Below are 24904 nucleotides of genomic sequence, written 5' to 3'. Positions count from 1 at the left end.
CCCCTCCCGCCCCAAAACATCCCCCTCCCGCCCCAAAACATCCCCCTCTCCACCCAAAACATCCCCCTCCCGCCCCAAAACATCCCCCTCCCGCCCCAAAACATCTCCCTCCCGCCCCAAAACATCTCCCTCTCCACTCAAAACATCCCCCTCTCCACTCAAAACATCCCCCTCTCCACCCAAAACATCCCCTTCTCCATCCAAAACATCCCCCTCCCATCCTGTTTCAACCGAAACAACATTGGAAGCAGTAAGACCAGTCTAAAAGCATATGTCATATATTTAAATCAATAAATAGTTTTAAAACAAATCGGATATAGATCTGCAAGTTTTCCAAGTCTGTTTTAACCACTGTCCCCCATTCAGTCCTATAGGGTGCCGGTTGTAAACATGCAATATTTTGTGAAAAATGAGTTCCTTGTCACAAAAAGTAACGGTGGCCCAGTCAGCCTGTAGACTAACTAATGAGAGACCAGTGAGAGACCAGTGCTGTCTGTCAGGTCTGATGTTGCCACTTTGCCCATGGTTTCCATCTAAACGCTCGGAGCAGAGAGTGTCTCCACAGAGAGAATCCCTAATCAAATTCCCTTTTATTCATTCCTCTAGGAGTTCCTCTCCCGGAATCACACCGCATTACAGCACACTTAAACATTCACACTCACTCTCTCTCTCTCACACACACACACACTCCCCTGCTCTCTCTCTCTTGCTCTCTCTTTGTGTCTCTCTGTCTCTGTCTGTCTGTCTCTCTGTCTCTGTCTGTCTGTCTCTCTCTCTCTCTCCCTCTCTCTCATCCTTTTCCCCTGCCTCTGCTTTACCACCCACACACTTGTTCCCCACCCCCCCTCTTCTCTTTCATTATCTCTTTCTCTTCCATGCTTCTCCACCAGTGTGACTTCAGTCCAACATAAGTAAGAAAGAACTGTGGAAAGATTCCTCCAGTGGAAGCTAGCTTATCTGGGATGAAAAGGACATAACGGTGCCGACAGTACAGGGAGGCCTATCAATAATATAGAAGACAAGACCAGTGCTGCAACCAACAAAGAAGAACAGAGGGAGCTGGATGAAGACCAGAGAGATGGAACGATGCGTTAGATGGAGGGATAAAGGGATAAATAAAAGAGAGCAGGGGGGTGAGAGAGAGAGGAGACAGAGAAAGTGGATGCAGCATCCTCTGCTTGGCTTGTTTTAACTTACTAGAACCACCGCCCATGGGGGCACCAGCGACTGCACCTGAGAAGGAGGGAGAGAGGGGGGGAGGAACAAAAGAAAGAGGATAAGTATCTGGCCTGAGTGGATTCAAATCTGGCCTGAGTGGGTGCAGGCTTTTGCTCCAACCCAGTACCAAATACACCTGATTCAACCAATTAACTACCGTTGATAATTTGTCCATTAATCAGTTAAATCTGTTGTGTTGGTGCTGGACGGGAACAAAAGCCTGCACATTCCGTGGGACCAGGACAGAGGAACACTGATCTATGTGCAGTTAGTGGCAGGATGGGAGTAGCTGGCCTAGATGATTATTTTATGATCGCTAGCCCCCCCCCCCTCCCCCCCCCACACACACTACACAGCTTTGTTCTCTGCTCTTAGGTAAAGGGGAAAGAACTCTGCGTCTCGATTTCTCTCTCTTTTCTTCCCCCTGTCCTTCTCTCTTTTTTTACGTAACTCATCACTCTCTTATTCTCTCCTTTCATTCAGGACATTGGATGGAGACGTCTGGGGATTCCACATGCATCCTTCTTACATGTTTCAAATAAATATGTATTATCAAAAATAACACAAGAACTTAACCTTTTATGCATAAAGGATCCAACATAGTGTAACAATTCCAGTAAAAAGTGTCTGCTAAATGGCATATATATTACATATTATATATAATACAATTTGTGTTTCAGAATACTTCATCCCTTGAAATCAATTGATTACCAACCCAGTTTTAGTAATTACATAGTTGTTACACTGTTACAGATCAACAACAGTGCATAATACAAACCATTTTGGGTGACTATACTTGACAAAACTACAGTAAGTTGAAAAAGTAAAACTCGCAAACATTTATTGTTACTAGGTACAGCAGCAGTTTTCTTTCTATTCAGCGTACCTATAGTAAGTAGACATTAGAATAGAATATTCTAGAATTAACTTTCTGTATGAGTGAGCTGTATAAGAGGGACAAAGGGTTCATAGAATAGAACTGGGATAGAACTGGGGCACATACAGGTGTTGGGGGATCCGTTGGGTGTGGGCAGGTATGAGCCAGCCTTCCAGGACTTGGCTTTGAAGCCCTTCTTGCAGCGCTGACAGTCCTGTCCCGTGGTGTTGTGTTCACACTGACACTGGAGGTCTCCCTCCTGCAGCAGGCACAGCGATGCATGTAGGTTACACTTACACCTGGGTACAGGAGACAGGAGGAAGGAGGAAGGATGTGAGTGTGTGAAAGGAGAGGTGTGTGTGACTGTTTATGCATGTGCCAGATGTTTACACCAAGAGGGGATGACAAGTGAGTGGGGGTGTGTCTGAGTGTGTGAAAGGGTAGCAAAGGCACAGGAGTGAGTGTGTACTATATTGTACATTGCAGCGACCTTGATCCAACACCTAGGCACCTCGTCAACAGATTCACATCCCTTGACGTAACAGTAAATGTGTTGGGTTCAAGCCCCAGTCAGGGCTACCTACTGACTCCCTAACAATATTTTAAATTAAACAATAACAAAGTTGACCTAAACCAGAAGAATGACAAGTTTTGTATTATATATCACAGAAACGTTTGCAGGTTACATTTAGACACCTGAGTGTAGGGGAGAGAGGAGCAGTAGGAAGTCTCTTACATGCTGACTAGACCGGTTGCAAGCGTGTTGATTTTGTCCATCCACACCAGACGTGATCAGGACACGCAGGTTGAAATATCAACATTAACTCTGAACTAACTATATTCATTTGGGGACAGGTCGAAAAGTATTAAACATCCATGGCAATTTAGCTAGCTAGCTTGCTGTTGCTAGCTAATTTGTCCTGGGATATAAACATTGGGTTGTTATTTTACCTGAAATGCACAAGGTCCTCTACTCTGACAATTAATCCACAGATAAAAGGATAAACAGTTTGTTTCTAGTAATCTCTCCTCCTTCAGGGTTCTTCTTCTTCAGACTTTATATGGCGGTTGGCAAACAACTTTAAGGTGCGTTACCACTACCAACTGGACTGGAGTGTGGACTTCAGTTCATCTTTCAATCACCCACGTGGGTATATACTCCTAAAAACCAATGGGGAGATGGGAGAGGCGGGACTTGCAGCGCATCAAACGTCACAAATAGAACCACGTTCTATTTTAGCGCCTGGCTACGCAGACGCATGCGAGCAATTTGGATGCATTGATTAAATAGCATGTATGTGTACATTTATTTTGCAACGCTCGAGCACGTGCGCAAGTGGTGTGGCCAGCATGTTAGACACCTGGGTGGAGGGGAGAGAGGAGCAGCAATAGTAGGTGTGTGAACTCTAACTTGATTATAGTGAACACTTGGCAAAGTGTCATTTATACACACTTGCATTCAAGAGACAATAAGGATGAATACAATGTGGATCTGGTACCATAACATCATTGACAGACAGCTCTGAACTTTCACTGATGCACACTCAAAACTACTGCTTGTTGTTCAAGAATAAATCTGCTCAGTTTGGTCGATAATTGCCAGGAAACCCGGGCTGATAGGTTTGTGCGTTTGAGTGTGCATGTTTGCGTACGTGCGTGCATGCGTGTTGTGTGCGCACATATTTATGTGTGTGTGTTTGCTCGCATGCTTGTGTGTGTGACAAGGGGCAGAGCCCAGGTGGGTTGGTCCAGCAATAAGAATCATGAGACAGAAAATGAGGATCTTGAGGATGTCATGGTGGCTCTGACTTTAAATTACAGTCTTTTCCAGATGAGCGGCTGGATTCCAATCTGGTTTGTTCCGCTGGAGTGGACAGCTATCCGTCTACATCAAATATTCAATGAATGGGCCCTGTACACTGGCAAAATTACTACTTCAAGCTTCCTTCATCACTTCTCTGTCTCTCTCTCTCTCCATCTGGCCCCTTTCTTTATCTTTCTCTCTCTCAATCTCCCCTCTCTCTCTCAAATCAAATCAAATTGTATTTGTCACATGTGCCGACTACAACGCATCACCTTACAGTGAAACCAACAAGGCAGTTTAAAAAATACAAATGAGAATAAGAAATAAAAGTTACAAGTAGATAAAGAGCAGAGGTAAAATAACAATAGCGAGACTATATACAGGTGGTACCGGTACAGAGTCAATATGCGGGGGCACCGGTTAGTTGAGGTAATTGAGGTAATATGTACATGTAGGTAAAGTTATTAAAGTGACTATACATAGATAATAATAAAAGATAGTAGCAGCGGTGTAAAAGAGAGGGGGGGGGGGGGGGGGGGCAATACAAATAGTCTTGGTAGCCATTTGATTAGATGTTCAGGAGTCTGATGGCTTGGGGGTAGAAGCTGTTTAGAAGCCTCTTGGACCTAGACTTGGTGCTCCGGTACCGCTTGCCGTGCGGTAGCAGAGAGAATAGTCCATGACAAGCGTGGCTGGAATCAATTTTTAGGGCCTTCCTCTGACACCGCCTGGTATAGAGGTCCTGGATGGCAGGAAGCTTGGCCCCAGTGATGTACTGGGCCGTACACTCTCTCTCTCTACCTCGTCTCTCTAGTTTCAGATGTACACCTCGCTCCCTGCGTCACCAGTCCTCTCCTTTAACTGCATTACCTACATTATTACCTTTCGTTCCATTATAGCACCGAACTCCAGCACATAGTGGAGGAGTGTACACTAACACCCCAATCCACAAAGCATCTCAGAGTACGAGTGATAGGATCTAGGATCTGTTCATATAATATTATTCATTATGATCTAAAAGGAAAATCTGACCCTAGATCAGCACTCCTACTCTGAGACACTATGTGGATACGGACCCTGGACCAAATCTATAGAGATGTAACGCCCTGGACCAGAGCTTTAGAGATGTAACGCCCCGGACCAGAGCTTTAGAGATGTAACGCCCTGGACCAGAGCTTTAGAGATGTAACGCCCCGGACCAGAGCTTTAGAGATGTAACGCCCCGGACCAGAGCTTTAGAGATGTAACGCCCCGGACCAGAGCTTTAGAGATGTAACGCCCTGGACCAGAGCTTTAGAGATGTAACGCCCTGGACCAGAGCTTTAGAGATGTAACGCCCTGGACCAGAGCTTTAGAGATGTAACGCCCTGGACCAGAGCTTTAGAGATGTAACGCCCTGGACCAGGGCTTTAGAGATGTAACGCCCTGGACCAGAGCTTTAGAGATGTAACGCCCTGGACCAGAGCGTTAGAGATGTAACGCCCTGGACCAGAGCTTTAGAGATGTAACGCCCTGGACCAGAGCTTTGGAGATGTAACACCCTGGACCAGAGCTTTAGAGATGTAACACCCTGGACCAGAGCTTTAGAGATGTAACGCCCTGGACCAGAGCTTTAGAGATGTAACACCCCGGACCAGAGCTTTATAGATCACTGTGAATCACTGAATCCATTCAGAGAGAAGCACAGCCCCATATTCACTTAGACACATATACGTACACGCACGCACACACACGCAAACAGATGCGCGTATACATTGATTATACCAAACATTAGGAACATTTTCCCAATATTGAGTTGCACCCCTGACTTTTTTTTACCCTCAGATCAGCCTAAATTCATCGGGGCATGGACTCTACAAGGTGTCGAAAGTGTTCCACAGGGATGGGGGCCCATGTTGACTCCAATGCTTCCCACAGTTGTGTCAAGTTGGCTGGATGTCCTTTGGGTGCTGGACCCTTCTTGATACACACGGAAAACTGATGAGTGTGAAAAACCCAGCAGCGCTGCAGTTCTTGACACAAACCGGTGCGCCTGGCACCTCCTACCATACCCCATTCAAAGGCACTTATATTTTTTGTCTTGCCCATTCACCCTCTGAATGGCACACATACAATCCATGTCTCAATTGTCTCAAGGTGTAAAAATCATTCTTTAATCTTAAGGATCCGCCCCTTTAAAAAAAATAATTGACGCCTCAAATGACATACCCAAATCTAACTGCCTGTAGCTCAGGACCTGAAGCAAGGATATGCATATTCTTGATACCATTTTAAAGGAAACACTTTGAAGTTTGTGGAAATGTGAAATGAATGTAGGAGAATATAACACATTAGATCTGGTAAAAGATAATACAAAGAAAAAAACATGCGTTTTTTTGTACCATCATCTTTGAAATGCAAGAGAAATGCGCAATTTAGATTTTGGCCACCGGATGTCAGCATTGTATGTGCAAAGTTCTAGACTGATCCAATGAACCATCGCATTTCTGTTCAACATTTTGTGTTAAGACTGCTCAAATGTGCCTAATTGGTTTATTCATAATTTTTTTAGTTCATAACTGTGCACTCTCCTCAAACAATAGCATGGTATTATTTCACTGTAATAGCTACTGTAAATTTGACAGTGTAGTTAGATTAACAAGAATTTAAGCTTTCTGCCAATATCAGATATGTTTGTCCGGGAAATTTTCGTGTTACTTACAATGTCATGCTAATCACATTAGCACACATTAGCTCAACTGTACCGAGGGTGGGATATCAATCTGTAGAGATCCTTAAGAGGATTTATTAACCTTAACCTGTCTCCTCCCCTTCATCTACACTGACTGAAGTGGATTTAACAAGAGACATCAATAAGGGATAATAGCTTTGACCTGGATTCACCTGTTCAGTCAATGTCATGGAAAGAGCAGGTGTTGGACATCTGGACATCTCTTTTTCTATGGGGCAGGTTTACTGGACATCTCTCTTTCTATGAGGCAGGTTTACTGGACATCTCTCTTTCTATGAGGCAGGTTTACTGGACATCTCTCTTTCTATGAGGCAGGTTTACTGGACATCTCTCTTTCTATGGGGCAGGTTTACTGGACATCTCTCTTTCTATGAGGCAGGTTTACTGGACATCTCTCTTTCTATGAGGCAGGTTTACTGGACATCTCTCTTTCTATGGGGCAGGTTTACTGGACATCTCTCTTTCTATGAGGCAGGTTTACTGGACATCTCTCTTTCTATGGGGCGGGTTTACTGGACATCTCTCTTTCTATGGGGCAGGTTTACTGGACATCTCTCTTTCTATGGGGCAGGTTTACTGGACATCTCTCTTTCTATGGGGCAGGTTTACTGGACATCTCTCTTTCTATGGGGCAGGTTTACTGGACATCTCTCTTTCTATGGGGCAGGTTTACTGGACATCTCTCTTTCTATGGGGCAGGTTTACTGGACATCTCTCTTTCTATGGGGCAGGTTTACTGGACATCTCTCTTTCTATGAGGCAGGTTTACTGGACATCTCTCTTTCTATGGGGCAGGTTTACTGGACATATCTCTTTCTATGAGGCAGGTTTACTGGACATCTCTCTTTCTGTGGGGCAGGTTTACTGGACATCTCTCTTTCTATGAGGCAGGTTTACTGGACATCTCTCTTTCTATGAGGCAGGTTTACTGGACATCTCTCTTTCTATGAGGCAGGTTTACTGGACATCTCTCTTTCTATGGGGCAGGTTTACTGGACATCTCTCTTTCTATGGGGCAGGTTTACTGGACATCTCTCTTTCTATGAGGCAGGTTTACTGGACATCTCTCTTTCTATGAGGCAGGTTTACTGGACATCTCTCTTTCTATGGGGCAGGTTTACTGGACATCTCTCTTTCTATGGGGCAGGTTTACTGGACATCTCTCTTTCTATGGGGCAGGTTTACTGGACATCTCTCTTTCTATGGGGCAGGTTTACTGGACATCTCTCTTTCTATGAGGCAGGTTTACTGGACATCTCTCTTTCTGTGGGGCAGGTTTACTGGACATCTCTCTTTCTATGAGGCAGGTTTACTGGACATCTCTCTTTCTATGAGGCAGGTTTACTGGACATCTCTCTTTCTATGAGGCAGGTTTACTGGACATCTCTCTTTCTATGAGGCAGGTTTACTGGACATCTCTCTTTCTGTGGGGCGGGTTTACTGGACATCTCTCTTTCTATGGGGCAGGTTTACTGGACATCTCTCTTTCTATGGGGCAGGTTTACTGGACATCTCTCTTTCTATGGGGCAGGTTTACTGGACATCTCTCTTTCTATGGGGCAGGTTTACTGGACATCTCTCTTTCTATGGGGCAGGTTTACTGGACATCTCTCTTTCTATGAGGCAGGTTTACTGGACATCTCTCTTTCTATGGGGCAGGTTTACTGGACATCTCTCTTTCTATGGGGCAGGTTTACTGGACATCTCTCTTTCTGTGGGGCGGGTTTACTGGACATCTCTCTTTCTATGGGGCAGGTTTACTGGACATCTCTCTTTCTATGGGGCGGGTTTACTGGACATCTCTCTTTCTATGAGGCAGGTTTACTGGACATCTCTCTTTCTATGGGGCAGGTTTACTGGACATCTCTCTTTCTATGGGGCAGGTTTACTGGACATCTCTCTTTCTATGGGGCAGGTTTACTGCGTACCCCTATGAGCCATCCTGGTGCATTACTCAGAGAGAGGATGTGACAGAGGACAGATCAGAGAGAGAGAGTGTTTGTGTGTGTGAGTATGTGTGTGTGACTACAGTAAAGGGATCCAGGGATGACTGAAACAAGATCTCACAGTTTGACCAATTTAACTTCAGATACCGACGTTTGTCCCCATTTCTCCAAACGTCAAATTTCAAAGTTGCTCCAAACATGACACTTCTAAGTGTTTTGGACAACCTGGGTTGCTCCGCTGCTGTTTCCGGCACCTCGCAGCTGTTTAAGTTTAGGCATTAATTCCGAATGGGTAAATTAAGGGTTAATGTTTGGGATATGGTAAAAAACAAAATGCTGCCCGTCACTGGGATTGAATACGTGACCCTCGGAGCCGGAGCTCGCAGTTTACACCCATCCGCCACCCCAATCCACAAGACCCTAGCAAAACCAATGCTTATTTGTTGCCAATAGTGCCTAGTGGCCGGTTTTGAAAGCATCTCCTGTCGTCCTGGGTACCGTGCGGACATCGGATTTCGAAGTAGATCTTGAGCAATGGCCTGACTGACTGACAGGCTACCCCGTTACTGTACCTTATCAGCACCTGTGGATTATTTTATCTTCAGGAATAAATCTTACTAGGAAAATGGAGTAGAGTAGATCTAGAATTTGTATGTCTTGATCAAAACAATGAGTGGTTTGCCAGGTACTGTGTTGTTCCTGGAATAATGGTGTACCGGTCAGAGTGTATGGAGGATTATAGGCTTCCCTTATGTCAATTAGAGTCATGTCAACTGAAGAACATACAACCACGTCTTGATACATGCATTTAGCAAGAGAAAAGGTCTGTCATCCTTCTCTCGCTCTCGTTCTATTGCTCTCGCAAACACACACTTGCATGTAGTGCTCCCACTCCTGCATGCACACACACACACCCAGAAAGTATAATTAGACAAGTATAGGTACAGTAGGGGTGAAAAATTCCAGGAACTTTCAATGAATTCCCTAGTTTTCCAGAAATCCTGGTTGGAGGATTTATTCCCTCCTGATTCCGGGAATCCTCCAAGCTGGATTTCGGGAAAACTAGGGAATTTATTGAATGTTACCCTAAGTCTACATAATCCCACCCTTTTTCAGTGCTTTTTATTTTATTTGCAGCCTAATGAACATGACCCAGGGCTGGTTAAAGCCCAAACCAAAACTTGTAGCAAGATTCTGCAGCCCACCCTTAACCTGCTTTCTCCAACTCCTTCCCCCTCTCCCATCTCCACCCCGGAACTACTGTCTTCTTCCAGATGAGTGATTGTAACACTCAGTCCCTCTGCACACTAATAATACATGGGCCACAATCACAATATGTTAATGTCTGACTGCTGCATCTCCCCCACTGCAGTCATCAAACTGAAGTGAGTGGAGCAGAGAGGGAGGGAGCTCTTAGCTGAGGACAGGACATCAGGATCCATCAGAGAGAGAGAGAGAGATGGTACAGAGAGAGAGAGCGAGAGAGAGAGAGCGAGAGAGAGACCGACAGAGAGAGATATATGACATGAGATATATACTGACAGAGAGAGAGAGAGACGGTACAGAGAGAGGGAGAGCGAGAGAGAGACTGACAGAGAGAGAGAGAGAGACGGTACAGAGAGAGAGAGCGAGAGAGCGACTGACAGAGAGAGAGAGAGACGGTACAGAGAGAGAGAGCGAGAGAGAGACTGACAGAGAGAGAGAGAGACGGTACAGAGAGAGAGAGACGGTACAGAGAGAGAGAGCGAGAGAGAGACTGACAGAGAGAGAGAGAGACGGTACAGAGAGAGAGAGCGAGAGAGAGACTGACAGAGAGAGAGAGAGAGAGAGACGGTACAGAGAGAGAGTACAGAGAGAGAGAGACGGTACAGAGAGAGAGAGCGAGAGAGAGACTGACAGAGAGAGAGAGAGACGGTACAGAGAGAGAGAGCGAGAGAGAGACTGACAGAGAGAGAGAGACGGTACAGAGAGAGAGAGCGAGAAAGAGACTGACAGAGAGAGAGAGAGACGGTACAGAGAGAGAGAGAGAGAGAGAGACTGACAAAGAGAGAGAGAGAGACGGTACAGAGAGAGAGAGCGAGAGAGAGACTGACAGAGAGAGAGAGAGACGGTACAGAGAGAGAGAGACGGTACAGAGAGACTGACAGAGAGAGAGAGAGAGACGGTACAGAGAGAGAGAGAGACGGTACAGAGAGAGAGAGACGGTACAGAGAGAGAGAGCGAGAGAGAGACTGACAGAGAGAGAGAGACGGTACAGAGAGAGAGAGACGGTACAGAGAGACTGACAGAGAGAGAGAGAGACGGTACAGAGAGAGAGAGAGACGGTACAGAGAGAGAGAGACGGTACAGAGAGAGAGCGAGAGAGAGACTGAGACAGAGAGAGACGGTACAGAGAGAGAGAGCGAGAGAGCGAGAGAGAGACTGACAGAGAGAGAGACGGTACAGAGAGAGAGAGCGAGAGAGAGACTGACAGAGAGAGAGAGAGACTGAGACAGAGAGAGATATATGAAAACGCATCCCTCTGTCCGCTAGGTAGTAGCTCCACTTGCACAGACAGACAGGTGGACAGATGGACGGAGACAGTGCACAGACAGACACAGACAAAGCTGAAATGATCTGTTAGTTTCTGTGTTTGAATGTGATTGTGTCTGTCCGTCCGTCCGTCTGCCTGTCTATCTGTCTACTGGCTGTCTATCAGTCTGCCTACTGGTCTGTCTGTCATTCTGCCTGCCTGCCTGTCTGTCCGAATTAAATTGTGCACCTGTCTAGCTATCTCTCCCTCTCCCTCTCCCTCTCTCTCTCTCTCTCTCTCTCAATTCAATTCAATTCAATTCAAGGGGCTTTATTGGCATGGGAAACATGTGTTAACATTGCCAAAGCAAGTGAGGTAGATATTATACAAAAGTGAAATAAACAATACAAATTAACAGTAAACATTACACATACAGAAGTTTCAAAACAATAAAGACATTACAAATGTTATATTATATATATACAGTGTTGTAACAATGTACAAATGGTTAAAGCACACAAGTTAAAATAAATAAGCATAAATATGGGTTGTATTTACAATGGTGTTTGTTCTTCACTGGTTGCCCTTTTCTTGTGGCAACAGGTCACAAATCTTGCTGCTGTGATGGCACACTGTGGAATTTCTCCCAGTAGATATGGGAGTTTATCAAAATTGGATTTGTTTTCAAATTCTTTGTGGATCTGTGTAATCTGTGGGAAATATGTCTCTCTAATATGGTCATACATTGGGCAGGAGGTTAGGAAGTGCAGCTCAGTTTCCACCTCATTTTGTGGGCAGTGAGCACATAGCCTGTCTTCTCTTGAGAGCCATGTCTGCCTACGGCGGCCTTTCTCAATAGCAAGGCTATGCTCACTGAGTCTGTACATAGTCAAAGCTTTCCTTAAGTTTGGGTCAGTCACAGTGGTCAGGTATTCTGCCACTGTGTACTCTCTGTTTAGGGCCAAATAGCATTCTAGTTTGCTCTGTTTTTTTGTTAATTCTTTCCAATGTGTCAAGTAATTATCTTTTTGTTTTCTCATGATTTGGTTGGGTCTAATTGTGCTGTTGTCCTGGGGCTCTGTGGGGTGTGTTTGTGTTTGTGAACAGAGCCCTAGGACCAGCTTGCTTAGGGGACTCTTCTCCAGGTTCATCTCTCTGTAGGTGATGGCTTTGTTATGGAAGGTTTGGGAATCGCTTCCTTTTAGGTGGTTGTAGAATTTAACGGCTCTTTTCTGGATTTTGATAATTAGTGGGTATCGGCCTAATTCTGCTCTGCATGCATTATTTGGTGTTCTACGTTGTACACGGAGGATATTTTTGCAGAATTCTGCATGCAGAGTCTCAATTTGGTGTTTGTCCCATTTTGTGAAATCTTGGTTGGTGAGCGGACCCCAGACCTCACAACCATAAAGGGCAATGGGCTCTATGACTGATTCAAGTATTTTTTAGCCAGATCCTAATTGGTATGTTGAAATTTATGTTCCTTTTGATGGCATAGAATGCCCTTCTTGCCTTGTCTCTCAGATCGTTCACAGCTTTGTGGAAGTTACCTGTGGCGCTGATGTTTAGGCCGAGGTATGTATAGTTTTTTGTGTGCTCTAGGGCAACAGTGTCTAGATGGAATTTGTGGTCCTGGCGACTGGACCTTTTTTGGAACACCATTATTTTGGTCTTACTGAGATTTACTGTCAGGGCCCAGGTCTGACAGAATCTGTGCAGAAGATCTAGGTGCTGCTGTAGGCCCTCCTTGGTTGGTGACAGAAGCACCAGATCATCAGCAAACAGTAGACATTTGACTTCAGAGTCTAGTAGGGTGAGGCCGGGTGCTGCAGACTGTTCTAGTGCCCGCGCCAATTCGTTGATATATATGTTGAAGAGGGTGGGGCTTAAGCTGCATCCCTGTCTCACCCCACGACCCTGTGTGAAGAAATGTGTGTGTTTTTTGCCAATTTTAACCGCACACTTGTTGTTTGTGTACATGGATTTTATAATGTCGTATGTTTTACCCCCAACACCACTTTCCATCAATTTGTATAGCAGACCCTCATGCCAAATTGAGTCGAAGGCTTTTTTGAAGTCAACAAAGCATGAGAAGACTTTGCCTTTGTTTTGGTTTGTTTGGTTGTCAATTAGGGTATGTAGGGTGAATACATGGTCTGTTGTACGGTAATTTGGTAAAAAGCCAATTTGACATTTGCTCAGTACATTGTTTTCATTGAGGAAATGTACGAGTCTGCTGTTAATGATAATGCAGAGTATTTTCCCAAGGTTACTGTTGACGCATATTCCACGGTAGTTATTGGGGTCAAATTTGTCTCCACTTTTGTGGATTGGGGTGATCAGTCCTTGGTTCCAAATATTGGGGAAGATGCCAGAGCTAAGGACGATGTTAAAGAGTTTTAGTATAGCCAATTGGAATTTGTTGTCTGTATATTTGATCATTTCATTAAGGATACCATCAACACCACAGGCCTTTTTGGGTTGGAGGGTTTTTATTTTGTCCTGTAACTCGTTCAAGGTAATTGGAGAATCCAGTGGGTTCTGGTAGTCTTTAATAGTTGATTCTAGGATTTGTATTTGATCATGTATATGTTTTTGCTCTTTATTCTTTGTTATAGAGCCAAAAAGATTGGAGAAGTGGTTTACCCATACATCTCCATTTTGGATAGATAATTCTTCGTGTTGTTGTTTGTTTAGTGTTTTCCAATTTTCCCAGAAGTGGTTAGAGTCTATGGATTCTTCAATTACATTGAGCTGATTTCTGACGTGCTGTTCCTTCTTTTTCCGTAGTGTATTTCTGTATTGTTTTAGTGATTCACCATAGTGAAGGCGTAGACTCAGGTTTTCCGGGTCTCTATGTTTTTGGTTGGACAGGTTTCTCAATTTATTTCTTAGATTTTTGCATTCTTCATCAAACCATTTGTCATTGTTGTTCATTTTCTTTGGTTTTCTATTTGAGATTTTTAGATTTGACAGGGAAGCTGAGAGGTCAAATATACTGTTAAGATTTTCTACTGCCAAGTTTACACCTTCACTATTGCAGTGGAACGTTTTACCCAGGAAGTTGTCTAAAAGGGATTGAATTTGCTGTTGTCTAATTGTGTTTTGGTAGGTTTCCAAACTGCATTCCTTCCATCTATAGCATTTCTTAATGTTACTCAGTTCCTTTGGCTTTGATGCCTCATGATTGAGTATTGCTCTGTTCAAGTAGACTGTGATTTTGCTGTGGTCTGATAGGGGTGTCAGTGGGCTGACTGTGAACGCTCTGAGAGACTCTGGGTTGAGGTCAGTGATAAAGTAGTCTACAGTGCTACTGCCAAGAGATGAGCTATAGGTGAACCTACCATAGGAGTCCCCTCGAAGCCTACCATTGACTATGTACATACCCAGCGTGCGACAGAGCTGCAGGAGTTGTGACCCGTTTTTGTTGGTTATGTTGTCATAGTTGTGCCTAGGGGGGCATATGGGGGAGGGAATGCTGTCACCTGCAGGCAGGTGTTTGTCCCCCTGTGTGCTGAGGGTGTCAGGTTCTTGTCCAGTTCTGGCATTTAGGTCGCCACAGACTAATACATGTCCCTGGGCCTGGAAATGATTGATTTCCTCCTTCAGGATGGAGAAGCTGTCTTCATTAAAGTATGGGGATTCTAGTGGGGGGATATAGGTAGCACACAGGAGGACATTTTTCTCTGTTAAGATAATTTCCTTTTGAATTTCTAGCCAAATGTAAAATGTTCCTGTTTTGATTAATTTAATGGAGTGAGTTAGGTCTGCTCTATACCAAATTAGCATTCCCCCTGAGTCCCTTCCCTGTTTCACACCTGGTAGTTTGGTGGATGGGACTACCAGCTCTCTGTAACCTAGAGGGCAACCAGTGGGTCCGTCTCCTCTGTACCAGGTTTCTTGCAGGATGACAATGTCTGCATTACCGATTTCTTTGGTGAAGTCCGGGTTCCTGCTCTTTAGGCCAAAGGCAGATGACCTCAGGCCTTGGATATTCCAGGATGATATAGTGAAGGCTTTTTGTTCCATAAAGTGTCCAATGTTGTTGGTCGTGGTTTGGCCTCAGGCCAGTAAGTGTGAGCAGAGCCTGCTGAGCATCTGGTACATGCCGTTGGCTTGGGCGAGTGTAAGAGTGGGGGTTGGGCCTGTTTGCCCGCTCACTACCTGGGCGTATGTGTGACTTCCATGTTGATGCCCTCTCTGCGGGGGTGGGGTGCATGGGGTGGGCAGGAGTGGCATAGGTCTGATCTGAGGGGGCCTAAATTGGGTGTGGGCATGGTTGATGTGGGGGGGTGTTGATTGGTTGGGGTGGGGGTGTGTCTGGGGGTGCTGTGGTCTGGATGTAGGTCCTCTTGGCGTGGGTCCTCTATGTGTAGGTCCAGGGTGGGGTGCTGAAGGTCTTGGAGGGTGTCTCGCTGGTCTGGGTGGGGTGTCTATTGATCTGTTGCTCCTGTGTGAAGTGTTGGGGCTGCGTTTGAGAGCGATGTCCTTTAGAGTCCGGGCAAAGGTGGGCACTGCTGCCTAGTAGAGGTGGACCTGGATATACCGGCTGTTCAAGTCCAGGGTGGAGTGGTGGGCCAGGAAAACATTTGGTTTTGAGGCACAGTCACGGGAGATGCTTGCGTTTACCCGCTGTATTGTAGCAGGGTGGAAGTCTTTTCGTGGTAGCAGGGTGGAGATAACCACTTGTGCATTGGGGAAAGTAGAAGAAGCTTTTTCAATCACTCCCTTCAGTGCTGTGGCCACCCTTTCCTGCTGTGCTCTCAGGTCGTTTGTGCCTGTGTGTATTATTATGTGGCTAGGTGAGCCTAGTTTGTCCTCAGACAGAAGGTCTAGGGCGCACTGGGTGTTTGGACACCAGAGTTTAGACACACTGTGTTTGGGAAAAAGTTTTTTTTCTTCTATAAATTTCCCATTTGAGTCCATAAGGAGAAAAATCTGTGTCTTGTGTTTGTCCTCAGTGGGTGTGGGGGGGTTGTCAGGAGGGCTATCAGGGTGGCTGACAGGGGGGGTGCTCAGGGGGGGTGAGAGCTGCTGGGCTTGGGGTTTTTCTTTTGTCTGTTCTGCTGTGATGTTGACTCTATGGTCAGGGTCTGGTGTGGACTGTTCTGCTGTGGTGTCGAGACTTTTGTCGGGTGATGAGGTGGGCTGTTCTGCTGGCTTCTCTGTGGGGATGGCCACCTCCCTAGTGGGTTGTTCTCTGTCACATGCCATCCCCCTCAACCTCTCCTCCAGCAGTCTGATCCTCTCCTCCATCCCCCTCTCCCTCTCCTCCAGCAGTCTGATCCTCTCCTCTAGTGCTCTGTTCTGCTCCTGCTCCTGCTTCTGCTCTTTCTCCAGTTGAAGTTGTCTCTTAACTGTCCAGAGTCCAGATGTGTCTCTCTCCACCTCCAGCTCTCCTGGTCTGGTTAAGGGGGTGTTGTTGTGCTGGACTGTTGTCTGGGTCTGTGCTGACTGGAGTGTAATCACCTGCTGTTCCAGCTCAACCTGCCTTACCTCCAGCTGGGTGAATTTATCCTTCATTTCAATGAGGGAGAAGTGCTCTGTACTGGGAGGTTGACTGTCTGCTGAGGGTTGCTCGTCTGTGGGGTTATATGATGAAGAGTTTTGGTCTGACCCGCTTGGGGTGGGGGTATCTTTATCAAGGGAGAGCTTCTCCTGCTGGGCTAATTCTTTGATTAGGTGAAAGTCCAGCTGAAACTGTTTGGGGTTGCCCTGTACCAATACTGTTCCAGACTTATATAGATTTATGTTAGCTGACTCAGAGTCCTCGTTGTCAAGTATCCTGAGTTTCCACCCCTCGTTAACCCCCCCTCTCTTAACAGAGGGGTAGTGTGCTAATATAGCACTGTGCCATGCCAGGGGATGGTTTGTGTGGAAGATAAGGTTGCTGATGTTCCCATTTTTGTAATAGTCAGCAAAAAGTGTCTCTTGATTTTCCATAAGGAGCTTCATTTTGTGCTCTTTTCTTGCCTTGTCATTCTTTACACTCCCAGGGTACTGTATTTTAATTACCTCTGAACAGCAGGAGGGAGCTTCTAAGGCCTCTCCATTTGGTTGGGGTAGACTATTCGACTCTCCTGCCATTGTTGGGCTAATGGTCTTTGACACCTCTCACTTGACACGTCAGTGCTAGTTGAAGCTGTATCAAGCTTGGCAATTATGTTTCATTCAATGCTTATAAAGTAATGTCATGTATTTTTCTTCTTGGCTTTTGGCAATAGAATATAGTTTCAGACTAAACATTACTCACTCAGTTCCAGGTTGGGTGGTGTTTTCAGGTTACTGTTGTTTTCCAGAGAATTTGCTGTGTAATAATCCTTGGTAGTTGTGAATCTTTCAGGTGATTCCGTAATTCCGTCCAAAATCAGGTTGTAGGTTTTGAGTTTTGATTTGAATTTAGGGTTATGTTGTAGAGGGTAGCATCCTGTATGTGTTCCTGACAAAAAATCCAAGTTTAACTAACTCTAAATCTATATTTTTTAAAGAAAATGCTGAAAAATGCAGGAGCTCATCTGATCATGACCTCTGTCTCTCTCTCTCTCTCTCGTGGCATTACAGTGTGTGTGTGTGTTCGTTGTGAGATGCGGGCAGGAGAGCCAGATAGAGACAGCAGAGAGATGCGGCAATTAGAGAAATAAATACGAATAAAAGATAAACAAACATCAAGGGAGCATCATGAGGAGGAGAGGAGGAGGGAAAGATGGAGGCTAGGAGAAGAGAAGGGAGAGATGGAGGAGAGAAGGAGGGAGAGATGGCGGCTAGGAGAGGAGAGGAGAGAAGGGACAGATGGAGGCTAGGAGAGGAAGAGGGAGAGATGGAAGCTATGAGAGGAAGAGGGAGAGATGGAGGCAGGAGAGGAGGGAGAGGTGGAGGAGAGGAGATGAGAAAGGAGAGATGGAGAAGGGAGATATGGTGGCTAGGAGAGGAGGAGGGAGAGATGGAGGCTAGGAGAGGAGGAGGAGGGAGAGATGGAGGCTAGGAGAGGAGAAGGGAGAGATGTAGGCTATGAGAGGAAGAGGGAGAGATGAAGGAGAGGGGAGGAGGAGGGAGAGATGGAGGAGAGGAGATGAGAAAGTAGAGATGGAGGAGAGGAGAAAGGAGAGATGGAGAAGGGAGAGCTGGAGGAGAGGAGAAGGGAGAGATGGAAGAGAGGAGAGGGGAGAGATGGAGGGGAGGAGTGATATATGGAGGACAGGAGAGGAGGTGGGAGTGATGGAGGCTAGGAGAGGAGGAGGGAGAGATGGAGGCTAGGAGGGGAGGGAGAGATGGGGGCTAGGAGAGGAGGAGGGAGAGATGGGGGCTAGGAGAGGAGGAGGGAGAGATGGAGGCTAGGAGAGGAGGAGAGATGGAGGCTAGGAGAGGAGGAGGGAGAGATGGAGGCTAGGAGAGGAGGAGGGAGACTGGGGAAACAGCTGGAAGCAGCCGTTAATAGGCCTTCATCTCTCAGTCCTCTTTTACGCGTGTTCCTCTCCTCTTCTCTCTCTCTCTCTCGCTCTCTCTGGGGACTCAACCATCTTGCTCTCTCTCTCTTCCCTCCTTGTCTCCTCCCTCCCTCCCATCCAATGGACCATACAATGTAGAGGTATTGGGTTGCGGGGGCGAGGGGAGTAGGAGAGAATCCCTTCCTCCGAGATGAAGGGATGACAGAGGAGAGGAGGATGGAGGAGGCTTTACCACTCTGGGGGGGGGGGGTATCAAAAGCTGCCAATCAGCCTTGCTCCCTGACCGCAGGGGGAACACCGCGAGGACGGTCCGCATGAATGCTTCTCTAACCTGGGATGACAGACAGACAGACTGCATCAATGCAGCTTCACACACAGCAGGGGAGATCTCCCTTCTGTCCTTTCTCTCTCTCTCTCTCTCTCTCTCTCTCTCTCTGTTCATTCATCCATCACAGAAAAAGTACTGTAGTGTACATGTTCGCAACTTACCTAGCTATCTTAAGATGAATGTGCTAACTGTAAGTTGCTCTGGATAAGAGTGTCTGTTAAATGACTAACATGTAAAGGTAATGTCTCTGTGTCTTCGCCGTCTGGAAGGAAATGACAGGGTTAGTTCTATTGCCATGGTGCTTTTCTCAATGACTATGGCCCAAGTGACATCCTATTCCCTTTGTAGTGCACTTTTGATCAGGCGGTAGGTAGCCTAGTGGTTAGAGCGTTGGGCCAGTAACCGAAAGGTTGCTGGATTGAATCCCTGAGCTGACAAGGAAAAAATCTGTCGTTCTGCCCCTGAACAAGGCAGTTAACCCACTGTTCCCCGGTAGGCCGTCATTGTAAATAAGAATTTGTTGTTAACTAAATAAATAAAGAAGAAATAGGGTGCCATTTGGGACATTGTACTTGATCTGATTCTCAGTAGATCTACAGTAGAACTCCAAACTCACACTAGCTGGCTATTCTCCTCCTTCTGGTTCATATGCTCTAGGCAAACCAGGTACTGGTGTGCTGTCTGGGACCACAATGCTTTAGACACACACACATACCCACGCACGAACGCACACACACGCTCCATAGTGTGGAGACGGGTCATTGATCAGCAGGTCTTATTGGCCTGGCCTAATGTCTTTATCACCACCCTCCTCCTCTTCCCCGTCTCCTCCCCTCCCCCCTCCTCCCATCGTAAATTCAGTGGAGCTAATTGGACATGACTGCGTTTATGTTCCTGCTTCATAAATTTCTTTACTCTGAAGGAGGATCGATTTTCCTGGAGTGCAGTCTCTCGGAGCAGAGGGGTTTGTGTGTGTGTGAGAGTCTCTTCAAGCGATCTCCGACCTCCCTCCTTCCCTCTCTCTTTCTCTCGATCCGTTATCCCTCTCTCTCTCCCTTATCCTTCGCTCTCTATTTCTCCCCCTTATCCCGCTCTCTGTCTCTGTCTTTCTCTTTTATGGGCTCAGGTAATCTATAACGGAACTCCCCATCAATGATCTGGTGACCGGGATAATTGTCGGCCTTTTCACAGCTCTTCCCTCATTCAGACCAAGGAGTAGTTTAAAGTTTCAATCATGACATTTTTCATCGTTGTAAAATGATTGTGAACGTAAAAGCTCATGAAGTTTGTAATGTAGATGCCATCTAGTCTGTCTGTTTTCACTGTTGTTTTGGACTTGTATTCCAGACAACATCGGATGGAATCTCTCTCTGTTGTAACGTCTGTGGGAGCATGGGACATGCTAAAGGGAATGTGCTTTTAGGGTAAATATACACACTCCCCTGCTCCCAAACACACACATACTCCCTGCTCCCATACACACACACACTCCCCTGCTCCCATACACACACACACTCCCCTGCTCCCATACACACACACACACTCCCCTGCTCCCATACACACACACACTCCCCTGCTCCCATACACACACACTCCCCTGCTCCCATACACACACACACTCCCCTGCTCCCATACACACACACACACTCCCCTGCTCCCATACACACACACACTCCCCCGCTCTCATACACACACTCCCCTGCTCCCATACACACACACTCCCCTGCTCCCATACACACACACACTCCCCCGCTCATATACACACACACACACACACACACACACTCCTGCTCCCATACACACACACTCCCCCGCTCCCATACACACACACTCCCCCGCTCCCATACACACACACTCCCCTGCTCCCATACACACACACACACACACTCCCCTGCTCCCATACACACACACACACTCCCCTGCTCCCACACACACACACTCCCCTGCTCCCATCCCTGCTCCCATACACACACACACTCCCCCACTCCCACACACACACACACACACTCCCCCGCTCCCATACACACACACACTCCCCCACTCCCATACACACACACACTCCCCCACTCCCATACACACACACACTCCCCCGCTCCCATACACACACACTCCCCTGCTCCCATACACCCACACTCCCACACACACACTCTCCCACTCCCACACACACTCCCCCGCTCCCATACACACTCCCCCGCTCCCATACACACTCCCCCGCTCCCATAAACACACACACACTCCCCCGCTCCCATACACACACACACTCCCCCGCTCCCATACACACACACACACTCCCCCGCTCCCAAACACACACACACACACACACACCCCTGCTCCCATACACACACACTCCCCCGCTCCCATACACACACACACACACACCCCCCCCTGCTCCCACACACACACTCCCCTTCTCCCATACACACACACCCCCCTGCTCCCATACACACACACACACACCCCTACTCCCATACACACACACATACCCCTACTCCCATACACACACTCCACTGCTCCCACACACTCCTCCACTCCCCCGCTCCCATACACACACACACTCCCCCGCTCCCATACACACACCCCTGCTCCCATACACCCACACTCCCCTGCTCCAAATACATCCACACTCCCCCGCTCCCACACACACACTCCCCCGCTCCCATACACACACACACACACTCCCCCGCTCCCATACACACACACACACACTCCCCTGCTCCCATACAAACACACTCCCCCGCTCCCATATACACACACACACACACTCCCCTGCTCCCATACACACACACTCCCCCACACACCCCCCCGCTCCCATACACACACATATACACCCCTGCTCCCATACACACACACACACTCCCCCGCTCCCATACACACACACACTCCCCCGCTCCCATACACACACACACACACACCCCCGCTCCCATACACACACATATACACCCCTGCTCCCATACACACACACACTCCCCCGCTCCCATACACACACACACACACACTCCCCCGCTTCCATACACACGCACCTATGCATTCTAGCACTTAGGCACACACGCAAACACACACACATACAACTAGACACGCACACACAGACACACTGCTAAAGGTTTTGGGTTGAGGGTTCACCGACCTTAAACATGACCCAGAGGAAAATGGGAGAGAAATGTCCAGCACTAAGACACTTTAAGTGTTGAAGTCTTTGAAATTACCTTGATCTCTCTCTCTGTGAGTGTGTGTTAGTGTGTGTGTGAGAGTGTGAGTGAAAGTGAGCGTGTGAGTGAGAGCGTTTGTGTGGCTTACACTGACATCCCCTGTGTCTACAGAAGCAATGGGTATCCCTGCCCAGTATCCCTGCCCAGTATCCCTGCCCATTGTAAATATGGTATTGGAACTGATACCAAATATTTCCTGTATATAGTCTGTTTACTTACTATATTGTGTATTCATATTTCCTATTCTTATTTCTCGTGTGTTTTTTTTCTAGTAATACATTGTTATTCATTATTGCATTGTTGGGTTTTGAGTTTGCAAGAAAGGCATTTCACTGTACTTGTGCATGTGACTTTAAAACTAGAAACTAGATCTGTCTGTGTGCATGCGGAAGTTTGTGTGTGTGTGTGTCTGTACTGCTGTGTTTGTGTATGTATAGCTGTGTAAATAATTCACACAGGATGCATTAAATTGCTTTTGTGTCCCTAGCGCTGGACTGGGCTGGGTGGAAAAGGAGAGAGAGAGAGAGAGAGGGGAGAGAGAGAGACCAATGCAGAGTGCAGACTGAAGTAATACAGGACCACTCTACAGTATGTACTGTATGCTGAACAGCAGCCGCCCTACTGAAAATATATAAATAATGAGACTTTGCCACGGCCTGTTTTAAACTCTTCTCTTCTCAGAGGACTCTTCTCACGCACAGAGGTGCAGTAGTGTAGAAAAATAGATGGTGGAAGAACATGCCCATCCTAAATGGGACCCTATTACCTATGTAGTGCACTACTTTTGTTCCCTATATACACTGCTCAAAAAAATAAAGGGAACACTAAAATAACACATCCTAGATCTGAATGAATGAAATATTCTTATTAAATACTTTTTTCTTTACATAGTTGAATGTGCTGACAACAAAATCACACAAAAATGATCAATGGAAATCAAATTTATCAACCCATGGAGGTCTGGATTTGGAGTCACACTCAAAATTAAAGTGGAAAACCACACTACAGGCTGATCCAACTTTGATGTAATGTCCTTAAAACAAGTCAAAATGAGGCTCAGTAGTGTGTGTGGCCTCCACGTGCCTGTATGACCTCCCTACAACGCCTGGGCATGCTCCTGATGAGGTGGCGGATGGTCTCCTGAGGGATCTCCTCCCAGACCTGGACTAAAGCATCCGCCAACTCCTGGACAGTCTGTGGTGCAACGTGGCGTTGGTGGATGGAGCGAGACATGATGTCCCAGATGTGCTCAATTGGATTCAGGTCTGGGGAACGGGCGGGCCAGTCCATAGCATCAATGCCTTCCTCTTGCAGGAACTGCTGACACACTCCAGTCACATGAGGTCTAGCATTGTCTTGCATTAGGAGGAACCCAGGGCCAACCGCACCAGCATATGGTCTCACAAAGGGTCTGAGGATCTCATCTCGGTACCTAATGGCAGTCAGGCTACCTCTGGCGAGCACATGGAGGGCTGTGCGGCCCCCCAAAGAAATGCCACCCCACACCATGACTGAGCCACCGCCAAACCGGTCATGCTGGAGGATGTTGCAGGCAACAGAACGTTCTCCACGGCGTCTCCAGACTCTGTCACGTCTGTCACATGTGCTCAGTGTGAACCTGCTTCATCTGTGAAGAGCACAGGGCGCCAGTGGCGAATTTGCCAATCTTGGTGTTCTCTGGCAAATGCCAAACGTCCTGCACGGTGTTGGGCTGTAAGCACAACCCCCACCTGTGGACGTCGGGCCCTCATACCACCCTCATGGAGTCTGTTTCTGACCGTTTGAGCAGACACATGCACATTTGTGGCCTGCTGGAGGACATTTTGCAGGGCTCTGGCAGTGCTCCACCTGCTCCTTCTTGCACAAAGGCGGAGGTAGCGGTCCTGCTGCTGGATTGTTGCCCTCCTACGGCCTCCTCCACGTCTCCTGATGTACTGGCCTGTCTCCTGGTAGCGCCTCCATGCTCTGGACACTACGCTGACAGACACAGCAAACCTTCTTGCCACAGCTCGCATTGATGTGCCATCCTGGATGAGCTGCACTACCTGAGCCACTTGTGTGGGTTGTAGACTCCGTCTCATGCTACCACTAGAGTGAAAGCACCGCCAGCATTCAAAAGTGACCAAAACATCAGCCAGGAAGCATAGGAACTGAGAAGTGGTCTGTGGTCACCACCTGCAGAACCACTCCTTTATTGGGGGTGTCTTGCTAATTGCCTATAATTTCCACCTTTTGTCTATTCCATTTGCACAACAGCATGTGAAATTTATTGTCAATCAGTGTTGCTTCCTAAGTGGACAGTTTGATTTCACAGAAGTGTGATTGACTTGGAGTTACATTGTGTTGTTTAAGTGTTCCCTTTATTTTTTTGAGCAGTGTACTTCAGTCTGAGACTGACATCATTGAAGTCGTTTGTGGTGACGTCAAAATGAGGGCTGTTGTACAAAACAAAGTCATCCGCGTTTGGATCATCTCTAACCAAATCAGAGTATCGAAGCAAATAAGGAATTTACAAAACGCCACTTTACCCACGTGTGTTCTGGCTCTGGCCCAACCCATCGCTTTCTGGACCAATCAGCCGCCCTTGAGTGTTAGTGGATAGATCCATACAGGGCTGTGCTGCTGTGGATATTAGGAAGAGTTTGCCTCTCTCTGTGTGTGTGTGTGTGTGTGTGTGTGTGTGTGTGTGTGTGTGTGTGTGTGTGTGTGTGTGTGTGTGTGTGTGTGTGTGTGTGTGTGTGTGTGTGTGTGTGTGTGTGTGTGTGTGTGTGTGTGTGTGTGTGTGTGTCTCCAGAGTCCACCACTGCTGAATGTGTTTTAATGAATACTGCAGATGG

General features: G+C 46.9%; 1 protein-coding gene across 3 annotated transcripts in view; it reads right to left on the bottom strand.

Annotated features, from left to right (window-relative positions):
• Nucleotides 1-24904, bottom strand: part of LOC120026059 (netrin-G2) — a 138324-nt gene that overhangs the window by 24988 nt on the left and 88432 nt on the right. For all 3 annotated transcript variants that reach the window (XM_038970845.1, XM_038970846.1, XM_038970847.1), the window contains 2 exons: nucleotides 2222-2394; nucleotides 1198-1233 (listed from right to left, as the gene is read on the bottom strand). In XM_038970845.1, the coding sequence (XP_038826773.1) occupies nucleotides 1198-1233; nucleotides 2222-2394 (209 nt within the window). The remainder of the gene's footprint in view (nucleotides 1-1197; nucleotides 1234-2221; nucleotides 2395-24904) is intronic.

This window comes from Salvelinus namaycush, chromosome 31 (assembly GCF_016432855.1).
Source record: "Salvelinus namaycush isolate Seneca chromosome 31, SaNama_1.0, whole genome shotgun sequence".
Classification (NCBI taxonomy): domain Eukaryota; kingdom Metazoa; phylum Chordata; class Actinopteri; order Salmoniformes; family Salmonidae; genus Salvelinus; species Salvelinus namaycush.
The sequence above is the reverse complement of the archived record's forward strand: the minus strand, read 5'-3'. Positions and strand labels throughout refer to the sequence as shown.